We start from the raw sequence: 14,939 nt of genomic DNA, 5'->3' as shown, positions 1-14,939 counted from the left end.
ATAGTGTTGTCTTCTAAGTGCTGCAAATCATCACTACAACGAGCAAGAAAACACCGGAAGTTAATATTTGACAGATCGATCATGTCGTATTTCGGAAAATTTAAACATTTTTCCAATGTTTTGATACGAATACCACCTCTATTTATTATTGATAGTTTGTTGAATGGTTCATTGTTGAAAGTTGTATACCAGAGTGTTCATCCAGAGTATAGTTTGTATCCAATAACCACATGGACACAGTTGTTTCAATGGCTAGCTACGTCTTTCACCAGTGCGTACAACTTGATACTGTTATACAATGTTTATACAGTTGCAATACAATGTCAACTAGTTATCTATTGTTTGTTTTTTTTTTTTTTTTTAAAGATATTTTCATACATCCCTTGTTTCTTTTGAAAATACTTCAAGGAAAAAATCACTTTGGAGATAAGTAAACATCTTTTAAAAATATGTTCAAGTTTAAAAGCTTTCTTTCAAGGCAGTGTCTGTGGGTAAGAATAGTCAAATTGCCATTCGTAGTCTATGCATACCCACATCCGGTGTTATAATAAAATACCATCGGATCGGAAATGAAATGTGCACAATAATTTTCAATAATATGGGGATTTCATGTACAACGAGTGAAGTGAATGAAAAATAATATTTTCAAATTGTATTTATTAGATAATAATACACAATAAACATTGCAAATTAAATGTACACTGAAGAAAAATGAAACTATACAGTCCCTGTAAAAGAAAAACATGATAAAAATTAATACATGTACATGTAATACTAGTATAAAACATGTAAAATGTAATTGCAAATTTAAAGAATTAAATTTTACTGGATTTAGAAAATATCCATATGAGATTTTAAAATAATCTTTAAGTAAAAATGTAAAACAAAAATGGAAATTTAAAAACTACTTAAATTAAAGCTTGGATGTCTATATAAAAATTAAAGAAGCAAGCAATAATATTTAATAATGTCAAATTAAACCAATTTTGTCCATCTTTAAATTAGTCACGCCAAGTCTAAAGTAGTCCGTGCCTAATTTCAATGTTTGTAGTTTGATATCTATTTATATATTGAGCAGTTATCTCATCTTATTAAAAACATTTATCATTTATATGTTTTGTAGTTTAGTGTGATTTTCCATTTTCTTTGAACTACTCAACTAGTACACATTTTGTCATGGGCCAGGCGAATCCTGCCTCTGTGTGTAGGATTTTCTTGCTGTGTTGAAGACCCATTGGTGGCCTTGGTTGCTTTCTGCTCTTTGGTTGAGTTGTTGTCTCTTTGACATATTCCCCATTTGATTTTCTATTCTCAATTTTATTTAAAACAAAGAAATACATAATAAAAGCAAGTCGTTACATAACATGATTAAATATAAGCATTCATGAAAGTAAATACAATATAAATGACATTATAAAGTTCACTTTGTATTTCTATGCTCAAATATTAGATTAGAAAAGTAAGCAATCATAGGTTGTATACAAAATGTATATATTTCAGTTATTTATGTTGAACATCTTCTTGCCTTTTAATCCAATCAGGAATGGTGTTTATTTAAGGTGGTTCATTGCATGGTTATATTACATGTATATATATAGATTTCCTCGATAATAGTTCTTCTTCTTCACCAGATTGTATATTTTTCGCATTTCCATGATTTTTTCAAAAATGTTATTAAAAGAATGGGTCATGTCCTGTTTTTCAAGCTACAAATCTTTTAAAGTTGCCCAAATTTGCAAAGATTGTTTGTGACAAAACACTTGTTTTGTTAATTGAAAGAAAGTTGTGAGATAAAATTTTGGAAATAACTTATAACTTGATAGGTTTTAAAATATATGCTTTAAGAAAATAAAAAGAAAAAATAGTGTCACCTTTTTTTCTTGCTAAAAGAAAAAAATGAAAATTTCTCCAACATTCACTGTCATTCCTTGATTAAAAAAATATTCAACATTTGAGTTATCTCCCCATAAAAGGCTAAGTTGACAATTTGTATAGAACAAACACAAACATTTGGTATTTGATTAGATCAATCTATATACATTGTAATGCAATAATTATAAATTACTTGTTTTTCTTTAATCAAAATATTAAAATGTTCTCTTTCTTAATTTTTTCTCCCTCAGCTGCTTAATCATGTTAATGGTGACCTCTATTTTTGTCACACTTGCAACACACAGAAAGCTGTCTAAGTAACTGTTATTCTGAATTGATTATAAGCAATAAGGTGTGTACGGTTCCTGTCTCATTAATGTATAGGCCATGTCTTCTTTTATTCAGATTTACTAAAAACACCATCAACTCTGTCTTTGACAACTAATTTTGAAAAAGATATAAAGGAGTACTACAATAATAGGACTAATTTAGTTTTTGAACAGCCACATTTGTGCTTGCGTGCATGTACCTGATAGGGTTCATCTGATCGTGACCTTATTTACAAACATTAATGATAATGTATTTAGTATATATATACTAGAACACACCTGTGATATCGCGGGTCCGTGGATGAATTAAAGTATATATCTATGCGTAAGCCTTATTTTAGTATTGGTATTGTCATCTGATAAAGTCATGTCAATTATAAGATACACAGTTTTCTCTGCTTTCAAAATCTTTGTTTGAACCCGTCAACCTGGAACTTATCAATTATTGGTAATATTAATTATTTGGAAAACAAAAGGTCCTGGAATGGAGTATTTTTTAATCAACAGTATTGTCCTATATTAGTTATAAATAAGGTTGAGTTCTTTTATTCGCTGTTTTACATCATGCCCGTTCAAAAATTGAAAACTGTACCTATATATACGCATTATCATAAAAGTCCAGATTTTTAGTATTCATATTGTTATGTAAGAAAGTCTTACTGATTAAAATACTACAATAGGGAACAATTTGACAATGATTGAATTTAGAAGGGTCAACCCTGTGATTATGACCCGTGTATAAAGCAAATCCTAAATACATCGTTTGGTGGTGCGCCTTTCAGATGCGGAACGTACAGATAAGATAAGGTAATAGGTAACAGGTGAATATACTATTCGTATCGGTATCGAATTCGACTCGGAACTTGTTAATTATTAGCAATATTAATTATGTGGAAAACAAAAGGGTCTGGAGTGGTGTAATTTTTAATCTACACCATTGTCCTATATTAGCTATATATAAAGTTGAATTCTTTGATTTGTCGTTTTTACCCCATGACAGCTAACAAATTGGACCTGGTTATTTTAGTATTATAGATGTGTACCGTATATCAATCATGATAACTAGAAAAGGTCAGCAGACAATACAGTCATGCACTTTTGTTTAAAAAATTTAAATTACATTGGAAAAAATTGCATGTACATCATTGTTTCATTTAATTTACTTCTGATGTTAAGAATAAATGAATTTGATTGAATGAGTAAAATTTAGAATGGCGGGCTTTTTTTTTGGAGGCATGTTTAGTTGATTGCATACTGATAGCATACATTTGTAGATGCATGTAATTGAATATGATTCAAAATGTTTGCAAGAATTTATATATTATGTATAAATATGAAATTTTAAGGCACTTATAAAACAACACAGATTGGATTGTATAAAACAAACATCTACCATAAATACTGTTGTATCCTCACACAGTATATTGTAGAATAAACTTAGAATATTGGTACATTTGATCACATACATGTATTTTTATTATTGAATATACTTACTGTGTATATACTGAGTGTAGAATTTAAAAAATCAGAACTTAGTAAACTAAACATCTTTTTAAGGTTTCAAAGTCTTATTGCATTTAGTTTTAAAAATCTCTCTTTATTTATCTTTGCAGTTTTAGTATTAGCAGTGATGTTGTTTGTCGCAGCCAGGAATCATTTGATAGAACTTTACAACTATGTATTGGTGGGTGTAATTCTGATGGTGTCGTATCACTGGAATCTAAACTTTGTCGTCACCATTTATAAAGCAGAAGTGGAACAAAATGAGCCATATCATAAAGATTTATATGATATATTACAGTCAGACTTCAATGGTATAATGAAAAATATCATTATTCAAATCTGTGTAGCTGTTGCATTTTTGACAGCTTGGGAGTTCCGTCAGACTAGTGTAAGAAGAAGCTATATAGAAGGTGACATCCTGAATACTTTACTGAAATCAGCTGTATCATTCTCAATGATATTTCCAATTATTGTGAGAGCTATTTATCAAGATTTTATTGTTCTTCTCTGGTCACCAGTACTGTCAATGATTGTTCCATTGGCAATCTTAGTAAAGCACATTATGGATTCATTGTCAACATTACGTAGATTTACAACAAGAATTGTTCTCCTTACTAAAATAAGAATACATAATTTAGGGATACAAACATTTTTAGAAGAACAATGGATTCGTCTTCAAGTACCAAGAGTCCTTCGTATGTTTTGGATTTTGCGTCTTACAGTACAAATAAGCCTCCTGTACTCAAGAATATCTCAGGATGATTTTGATGAACTGGATCAAGAAAATTTAGGGAAATTCTTTTTAAAGAAGTTATTGGCAGATAGCTGTGACACATTTGTATCATTATTAGGCCTAACAAGTATTATCTCATATATTGCTCATTACATTGGTCTCTTTATGGCATTTTGTGTGGGATCAAACACAGAAGAGGACCGAAGCATGGGGACTGTGTCAGCCATTTTGTTTTTCATCCTTGCCTTACAAACAGGTCTAACAGGACTTGATCCTGACAGTCGCCTAATTAGATTAGCAAAAAATACTTGCCTTCTATTTACAGCAATGGCACATTTTGTTCACAGTATGATTCATCCTGTTCTGATGTCTTTGAGTGCATCCAAGAATCAGAATGTTCTCAGTCATGTCAGGGTTCTGTCGATGTGCCTTTTTTTAATTGTTTTTCCAATAGTTTTACTTATATATCTTTGGAGCCATTACACTGCTAATACCTGGCTGCTAGCAGTTACTGCATTTAGTATTGAAGTTATGATGAAAGTGTTTTTCTCCTTATTGACTTACATCTTATTTATGGTAGACGCATACATGGATGTGTTTTGGGAGAAGTTGGATGACTACGTCTACTACATCAAAGCAACTGGAAATACAATGGAATTTATGTTCGGCATTTTTCTATTCTGTAATGGAGGTTGGATAATTATTTTTGAATCTGGTGGTATTGTTCGAGCTGTAATGATGTGCATACATGCTTACTTTAATATATGGTGCCAGGCCAAAGAGGGCTGGAAAGTGTTCATGAAGAGGAGAACTGCTGTTCATAAAATAAATTCACTTCCAGAAGCAACAGAAGAACAGTTGGAAGAATTAGACGATGTTTGTGCCATATGTTATCAAAGTTTAACAAGTGCAAGAATTACTCACTGCAAACACTACTTCCACAATGTTTGCCTGAGAAAGTGGCTTTATGTTCAGGACAATTGTCCACTCTGCCATAAACTGATTTATCAGCCTGAAGGTAGTACTTTAGCCAAAACAGATTCTTCACAAAACATAGAACAACAGGTGCTGAATCCACAAATACAAGAACCTTTAAGACAAGAGTTAGAAGAACAGCAAGTTCTGAATCTGGATAGAGATGGTGCTGCAGAATAGTAGACTGATATGATATTTATATTACTATTCCATTTTCATAAAATTTTACAGTCAGTCTATAAAGAAAAAGCTGATTATTGTTTCAAATATGTCATGTATGTGTTGCTTGAGTTTAGTTAAAACATTCATGTATTGAATTATTAACCAATTTGTATTAAGATTATAAATAAGCTGTCTTATAAACAGGTTTTAGGTTGATTTACTCAGATTTTATTTCATTTTCTTCAAGAATATTTTGTAGTTTCATATTTCATGGTGCACATACATTTTGTATGCCAGTTTTCATATACATGCATATGTTTTTCATTGATTTGTACAAAATGTTTTAATAATGCAAGCTTGAATATTCAGCAAAATGAGTTTTGAGCTTTTCTTTTTTTAAATTAGAGTAATAAGTTTCAGTCACCATGGTCACAGTATCGTCAGATCATTTGTTTTTTTTTCTTCAAAACTTTAATAGGAATTAGAAATGAAATCAGTGATTCAAAAGTTAGTGATTGTAAGAGATTTATATAGGCATGTTTCTATGATAACATGATATGTCATAATATTGTTTATTTTTATCACAGGCTTTTTTTATACTTATGCTGTTGAAATATGTTGAATTTTGTTTGTTGTAAATTAATTCATTATCACTATTTTTTTGTCATATTTGGTCATTAAGCAAATTTTTCAGTTGTATAGTGTGTGAAAATATTTTAATGGTTTTGTCTGAATTGGACATGTAGGTACATAATATCTTATATTTATATCTAAACAATTTTTGCATGTCATAAAATTAGAAAATTTGAAAATATTAAAAAAAAATTAATTATTACAATAATTAAGTCAGGTACAAATGATTGAAATCACATGGCAGATCATACTTGTTAAATATATTTTATAAATTCACCTTTAAACAAACAGTACTTTTCAAGTAATTTGAAATGTTATGTCTGCAGGATTCATATTTATTATCTTTTATCTTTTCATCCAAAGTACATTTGTATTTCACGACCTTGTTAAACATATAATTGCTGATTTTTTTTGTCATACTAAAAGAAGTTGCATATAAAATTGTGCTAAATTTTAAAGGTATTCCACTGTTCGTTGTACTAAATGAGAAAAAAAATGATAGTCATATATTTGTAATGAAGTTTTGCTTTATTTTAGTGACTGTGTGAAACATAAATAAGTTTGTAAAAGTATTCTAAGAAGAGGTTGTGGGAATGCAACAGAGGCTAATTTTTGCTGCTATATATTGGCCAATGGCAAAATTATAGCTGGCTCTAAAGTTGGATAAAAGTTTTAAAAACAGTCTCCAAAATATTGCAGCTGGTGATTTTTCTTGCTCCAACTTTTGAGAGTCAAATGTTACTGTCTTCGCATGTTATATGTACTTGAAGTTTGATTTCAGGTACTGTAAGCATTCTTTGATAGTTTTGAATTAAATTTGTGCTTTTATTATCCATTATACATTTATATGCCTCTTCCAACCAAAAAGTGTATATCTTAATATTTTTCTTATTCTTAAAGAGACTTTTGTTATAATGGCAAATCTTTATATAGTTTATTTTAATGTATCCACAACTTTTCTAGTCTCTGGCCATGGCCAGTTTAGAGCTTGATACAAAGATCATATTACAATTTTGTTTCCATTGACTTAATTTGACCTTGAATTATTTTCTATTGTCACCATGCTTGAGGGCAACATGCAAAAATTATTTTACAAAATCAACCTCATTCAACTTTTCTACTGACTACTAGGCTAAATAGAAATTTTCTGGAAAAAAACATTTGTTTAAGCCTTGTATAATTTATTGCTACATTCTATTAGGGATCTGTTATAGATTTGCTTCTACCAAATATTTAGATTTTGTGTTAATCAACTAAAAACCAACAAGATTGACTTTCTAACATTGTGACAAAGGGAAATAACTGTGACTCAAATTACATCAATTGATAACTGTCTATCATTGAAGAATGTTTTATGTTGACCTCTAGATGTCTTTTTGGCATTTCTTATGATTTTATTGCTATCTCTTTGATATTAACTGTATATAGCCTGTCATCTTTTTTCATTTCTTAAACAAAATGCATATGTTTATAAGGATGTTATACTTCATAATTTATATATGTTCAATATCTCTGATGTATGAATGATATACCTGCCAACTGTTAGTATTTGTGGGAGATTTCCCCCATGGAGCATCCCAAATAGAATCTTTGTCCACAATTTAAAACAAAACAATAAATTTTGCCATGGGCATTATGGAATAAAAAGTATTAAGAAGCAAATAAATGATATCAAAATAAATTTGAAGGCCCCTTTAAAGGTTTTGTAGGACTATGAGAGCTATCTTGCACAAAAAACATAGGCATTTTGAAATGTTGTCAGGTATGTATGAACACATCTCATTGTTTTAAACTATTTGATTAAATGTTAAGTAATGACTCACAAATGGCGATTGAAAGGAATTATTTTGATTCTGAGAACTTTGCAAGAACTAAAGCTTTTTATTTAAATATGCATGTGCCTTTAAATATGTAAGTCCACAAAAAATATGTTGTATACCCCATTACAATTATATAAACACTATGGGTCAGTCTGTAGGGTGGTGTTTCATTTTCCCCCCAACTTTTTCATTTATGAACATGAAGCATGGCGATTGTGAAAGTACTGATTAGATTAAATCTAAAATCTCTTTTTTATGAAGGTATTTCTCATGTTAACTACTAGCCTGTTACTTGTTAATGCCTGTAATACAGACAAGTTTACCTCTGTCTAGCAACTGGTTAGAAACTGTTTGTGCTTTTATCTATGATGGTCCTGATTAACAAGACAGAGGATTAGAACTATTTATTTAGCATCACTTTCTGCAGAACATTTAGGAAGACTGTTGGACAATATTTTAGACTTACAAAAAAGCCTACCTCCCAGTGCAGGATTTTCTTGCTGTGTTGAAGACCCAATAGTGGCCTTTTGTTGTCTTCTGATCTTTTGTCGGTTTTTTTCTCTTTGACACATTCTTCATTTCCATTTTCAATTTTATTATATATAAAATAGCCATGTTTGCCTAAATTTATTGCCATTATACCTGCTTGCCACTTGAGAAATAACTTGTCCCCACTAATCCTCTACTCCCTTCTCAAAAGTTGATTTTGCCACCCTCAAATAAAGTAAGTGATATTATATTGTTTTTGTCCATCATTTTGATGATTTTTCTCTCAAAGTCATGAAAGTAGTAAGCCATTTTTGGGGAAGTATGAAAATTTACAAATGTCCCATAGTATTCATGTTTTTTTAATTAAACGTTATTGAAATTATAGATTAAAGTTTTTACAATTCCATTGTGTACCTAAAAATATGAATGGCCTTACAGGCATCACAACTACATTGTACATGTAATTGTGTGATATCTAGAGATGTGTTTATGGTGACCAACTGTATATGATTTGCATACATCATATATATCATGTATATCATGCAAATATGATTTGCACATCATATCTGCCTTTTAGTTTTTGAAAATAGGAAAAAACATATTCATATTATTAAATGATGCCAGAGTTATTGTAAATTGCAAAAAATAATATTATTGTTGAAATGAAAGTCTGGAGTAAAATGTCAACATTACTCTTGCAACAGTATTATTTAGTTTTTACAGCTGTTTTTCAGAATTATATTTCCAATATATTATTTGTTAAATATGATGTCTATGGTGTATACAATAATGATACTATACATTATCTGAAAATGCTATTTATGGTGCACATGTTCATGAAATATAACAGATATCAATTTTATTAAATTTTGTGTACTTTGTAAATTTTTTATTTTTGAAATAATTGATAGTTTTCATATGTATATAATTGTTTTTGTTCAAGTTTCAATTCACATAACATTTACATGTTAGACGCATCCATCATAAACAGAGAGGACTAATTTTTAAACAACTGCTGAAATTTTTGCGGTCGTATATTGGTATCATGTCGTGGTCGTCAGCCTCGTCCAAAGATGGATGGTTTCTGGATAACTTAAGTATAAGTAAACAGAAATCAATAAAATTTTAACACAATGTTTATTACCACAAAAGGAAGCTAAGGTTTAGGAATTAGGGACCCAAAGGGGCCCAAAAAAAGTATTTATCTAGTGTCAGTACAAAAAGTTGTGTATAAGTATTTCAGTTGTTCTGAAATTGTACCACAATGTTAAATACCATAAGTAGAAGATTGGGATATATTTTGTGGGTTATGGGGCAAACAGTCTAGAAATAAAGGACCAAAAAGGGGTCAAAAACAAGCATTTTTTTGTTTCAAGACAACGAATTGGAGTTATCTTTCTTTGTCCAGTATAGTAGTTGAATCAACTTAAATCAATGCTATATACAATGTACAATGCAATATTCACTTTACTAACAACAGATAAATTAAAGCAGTCTTTACCATTCAGTGATTACAAGCACTTTGATTACCATTCTAGGGTTATGTCCCTTTACAAATGGAAAAATTGAAGAATATTAAATTTTTGTCCTCTTAACTTAAGTTTGTCTCAACTAAATTTAATGAAATGTGTATATAATGCTTATTACCTCTAAAATCAGTTAAAGTTCAATTTTTGGCAGGTTCACTTTTACAGTTCTTTAGTTATTTCCCTTTATATCGTTATATGCTAGTGGGAGCATCATCTGTGTCCCTTTATTTTTTTAGAAGTTACTATTAATTAATATTAATTTTAACCATAAAATTGAGAATGGAAATGGGGAATGTGTCAAAGAGACAACCCGACCATAGACTGTATGACATTTTATATTTTAATATTTTATGATGTATTTAAATGAGTAGTTATTGTTGCAAACTCCATTAGAATTTGAATTGAGAATATTTTTACGAATAAGGGAAAGGGGGAGGTAAAGAAAAAAAATTGGGGGGGGGGGTGGGGGGGGGGTCAATTTTTCTCATTTCAGATTTCAGAAATTAAAATGAAAATTTCTTCAAATATTATTTTTTTAGAGGATTAATATTCAACAGCATAGTGAATTGCTCAAAAGCAAAAAAAAATTAAGTTCATTAGACCACATTCATTCTGTGTCAGAAACCTATGTAGTGTCAACTATTTAATCACAATCCAAATTCAGAGCTGTATCTAGCTTGAATGTTGTGTCCATACTAGCCCCAATCGTTCAGGGTTCGACCTCTACGGTCGTATGAAGCTGTGCCCTGCGGAGCATCTGGTTATGAAGAGTTATCCTTCAATGACTTTGTCAATTCATCAAATCCCCATTATTCAGTTTTGTTTTATTTTCAACTTTCATTTGTTTTTTTCTGTATTTATCAAAAATTATTAGAAAAAGCTGTTTTGAGATTTTCCTTGACAAGGAGGCTTTCTTAAAATAAATTAAAGCTGTGTTTTCAGAATCTTGTTTACTCTGATTAAAACAATTTTATTAGAAGTGTATACATGTACAGGTACTGTAAATCTTATTATTAAATGAATAGTTGATTCATTATCCATGGAATAGTTTGTTCTCATACATGTATAAACACATACCAAACCCTAACTTTGAGTTGGATAGACTGTACAGGGTATAATGTTAACTAAAATTAGTATTGCAAATGTCTGATTTGTGAAAAAAAAAATTGATAACTATGAAAAAAATTGTTATAAAGAAAAAAAAATAGAAAAAAGATTATTATTTTTTTAATTTTAAAAATGTTTATAGCTGCATGATGTTTTTTTGTTACATGATTTGTAAATGTCTATATTGTTATATATTGAGCTGTGATATTTATTGAATATGTGTACCTAGGAAATAAATAAATTTGTTACATGTTATATTGAAAATGCTTTAGTATTTATCAAAGATTTGTTTTAAGTTTTCTTGCAATTCTATTTTATTTGCATGATCAGGGAAGTAAAATTAAATTACCATTAAGAGAGACTAAAGATTCCTAAAGAACATTCGAACTAATAGGTTGAAAATAAACTGACAATGACATGGCAATAAAAGAAGAGACCAAAAGACAAACAGTGTACCAAACACAACACAGAAAACTAAAGACTGAGCAACACCAACCCCACCAATAGCTGGATGTTCTTGTAGGATAAACTCATCCTGCTTCACATTTGGCACCTATCGTGTTGCTCCTGTAAGTCTGCACTAACAATCCCCAGTGATAAGTCTTATTTGGTAGGTCACATTCGGGGAAAGGAAGGGCAGGATAGTGTTTACAAGGATTGGAACACATCTGTTGTCATTTGTGAAACAGATATTCTGTTACAGACATCCAACTTGTGATAGGTCTGTAAAATTTTCTAGGAATGATTTCAACTTTACCATCTGGTACTCTTAGTTAAATAACTTGAAATCAGGTTTACCAATACTTGACCTTTTTGGTCCAAGTCTTGTACTGGTAGTTTTAAAAACATCTTGCAACCAGACCTGTCAAGTCAGTTGTCTAAATAGAAATATTAGACTGAATAGAAAATCAGTGAAATATTCAAATTGTAAGAAAAGAAATGTATGACACTGATTAGAAATTAACTTGACATCTTTAAATACAGATGATTGCTAAAGCTTAAAAAACGAATGTTTTATTATCAGCTTTTGTAAACCTTCTGAAACTATATATTAACATTTGTGAAAAACAAACAAAAAATAGGTACATGAAACTACAATTTACTTTGACACACTCTTTCTTGTCATTTCAAGTTTCCAAACTATGTCCAATATTCCTGTCGATCTTGCAACATGACAGCTAATACTTAGAATATACTACAAAGAGAGGACTGAATGCTTATAAAAACAAGTCTTTTATACTTGTTAAGAGGGGAGAGAAGTTGATATTGTGGCAATGAAAACCGTTGGTAAAAACAATCTACACCATATCAAAAACATGAGTAAAAAGAGTTTCTGATAATCCTGTTACACTGTGGACAATTCCTTCGTCGAACATACAGATGAGCTGGAAATGTACCATTGTTTGAATGGATTTTTTGAGCCAAATAGTGACAGTTGGCAGTTATGGATTACTTGAGTGTTCATTTATTCCTTATCCTTTAACAAGACAATATTATTTAAAGCTTTCTCCACAGAAACGACAACATACTAATCGTGAAGAGATGATAAGACATTTCACAGCTTCTTTGTCTCTCAAAACGGACTTAGTTCGACTATTCACATTGACTCATTCTGCAAAGTTTCCAGATCATCTTCTCGTTTAGCCCATGCACTGACGTAGTCTCCACTGGATTATTTTTTTGGAATATGGTTCCAGTAGATGTGTTGAGTTCACTAAACTTAGGACAATGAGATATCACCTTTCGGATATGTTCATGTTGAATTATGTTTAATTCCTAAATAATTACATGGCCAGATGGACTGTAATTATAAGGCACAGCGAAATGTCAAAGTTTTTTGTATTGTTTTTAATTCAGGTTATCATGCAGGCGCGGATCCATCCATTTTAAAAAGGGGGTTCCAACTATATGCTCCCATTCAAATGCATTGATCGGCCAAAAAAATTATTCTCTACATAAGAAAATGTCTGTACTAAGTCAGGAATATGACAGTTGTTATCTAGTCGTTTGATGTGTTTGACCTTAATTTTGATTTTGCCATTAGATAGGGGACTTTCCGTTTAGAATTTATAAACTTTAAATGTGAGTTGCTATTCCATTGACGTTCATCTGACATCTTTCATGTACAACACGAAAAAAAGCCAAATTCCACAAAATACGCATTTGGGCCACACACTTTCCAACTCTTGTCTAAGTATGGAGAGGGGTAATATACTCTTCTTGAATGGATAGATATTGTATAGTACTACAACGGCATGGTAAATTATTTCTGTGTTAATCATTGTTAAAGGCCGGAAATTTCGTCCGTAACACGAAAAAAATTCCATAAAATACACATATCGAGGACCCACTTTCGAACCCATTGTCTCGTTAGTTCTGTGTGCCTAGGGGTAATATACCCTGCTTGAATGGATGGCTTTTGGATAGTACTACATCGGAATTGTAAAATATTTCTGGATTATTACATTGGTTGCAATGAATTACATTAGTATTATGGTTAAAGGCCGAAAATTTCGTACGGAAAACAAGCAAAATTTTATAAAATACACATTTGCAGTTGGGCCACACACACTTTCAAACCCATTATCTCGGCATTTCTGAATGGCTATGGGTTATAGACTCTACTTAAATGGATAGATATTGAATAGAACTACAACGGGATGGTAAAATATAGTGTTGGGTAATCATTGTTTATAAAGGCCGACAATTTCGTCTGTAACATGAAAAAAAGCAAAACTCCTTAAAATACGCATTACGAGGACCCACTTTCCAACCAATTGTCTCGGCAGTTCTGTATGGCGTTGGGTTATATACTCTGCTTGAATGTATAGCTATTGGATAGTACTACATTGGAAAGGTAAAGAATTTTTGGGGTAAGCATTTTTAAATGCCGAAAAAATTCGTCTGTAACACGAAAAATAAGCCAAATTCTAAAAATACGCATTAGGGGTCACCCTCTTTCCTACCTTCGTCTCGGCAGTTCTGTATGGCTATTGGTTATAGACTCTACTTTAATGGATATATATTGGATAGAACTACAACGAGATGGTAAAATATTTCTGGGATAATCATTGTTAAAGGCTGAACATTCGTCCGTAACATGGAAAAAAAGCCAAATTCCATAAAATACGCATTTGGGCCACACACTTTCCAACCAATTGTCTCGGCAGTTCTGTATTGCAAGTGATTAAAACTCTTCTTAAATGGATAGATATTGAATAGTACTACAACCGAATGGTAAAATATTTCTGGGGTAATCATTGTTGTAGGCCGAAAATTTCGTCCGTAACATGGGAAAAAAGTCAAATTCCACAAAATACGCATTTTGGGCCATACACTTTCCAACCCATTGTCTCGGCAGTTCTGTATGGCAAGTGGTTGAAGACTCTTCTTAAATGAATAGATATTGAATAGTACTACAACGGGATGATAAAAATTTCTGGGGTAATCATTGTTGACGGCCAAAATTTCGTCCGTAACATGGGGAAAAAGTCAAATTCCACAAAATACGCATTTTGGGCCACACACTTTCCAACCAATTGTCTCGGCAGTTCTGTATGGCAAGTGGTTGAAGACTCTTCTTAAATGAATAGATATTGAATAGTACTACAACGGGATGATAAAAATTTTCTGGGGTAATCATTGTTGACGGCCAAAAATTTCGTCCGTAACATGGAAAAAAAGCCAAATTCCATAAAATACGCATTTGGGCCACACACTTTCCAACCAATTGTTTCGGCAGTTCTGTATTGCAAGAGGTTATAGACTCTACTTAAATAGATAGATA

The 14,939-nt window shown here is 31.1% G+C and overlaps 1 protein-coding gene across 1 annotated transcript; it reads left to right on the top strand.

Moving 5' to 3' along the window:
• Positions 1 to 35: 35 nt before the first annotated feature.
• Positions 36 to 9,113, top strand: LOC139520363 (protein TRC8 homolog). Its single transcript, XM_071312944.1, has 2 exons — positions 36 to 271; positions 3,815 to 9,113. Exons 1-2 carry the CDS (start codon positions 82 to 84, stop codon positions 5,590 to 5,592), a joined length of 1,968 nt encoding a protein of 655 aa, XP_071169045.1. The 5' UTR covers positions 36 to 81; the 3' UTR covers positions 5,593 to 9,113.
• The last annotated feature ends 5,826 nt before the right edge of the window (positions 9,114 to 14,939 follow it).

This window comes from Mytilus edulis, chromosome 4, assembly GCF_963676685.1.
Source record: "Mytilus edulis chromosome 4, xbMytEdul2.2, whole genome shotgun sequence".
In the NCBI taxonomy this organism is placed as follows: domain Eukaryota; kingdom Metazoa; phylum Mollusca; class Bivalvia; order Mytilida; family Mytilidae; genus Mytilus; species Mytilus edulis.
This window is presented reverse-complemented; position numbering and strand designations above follow the sequence as displayed.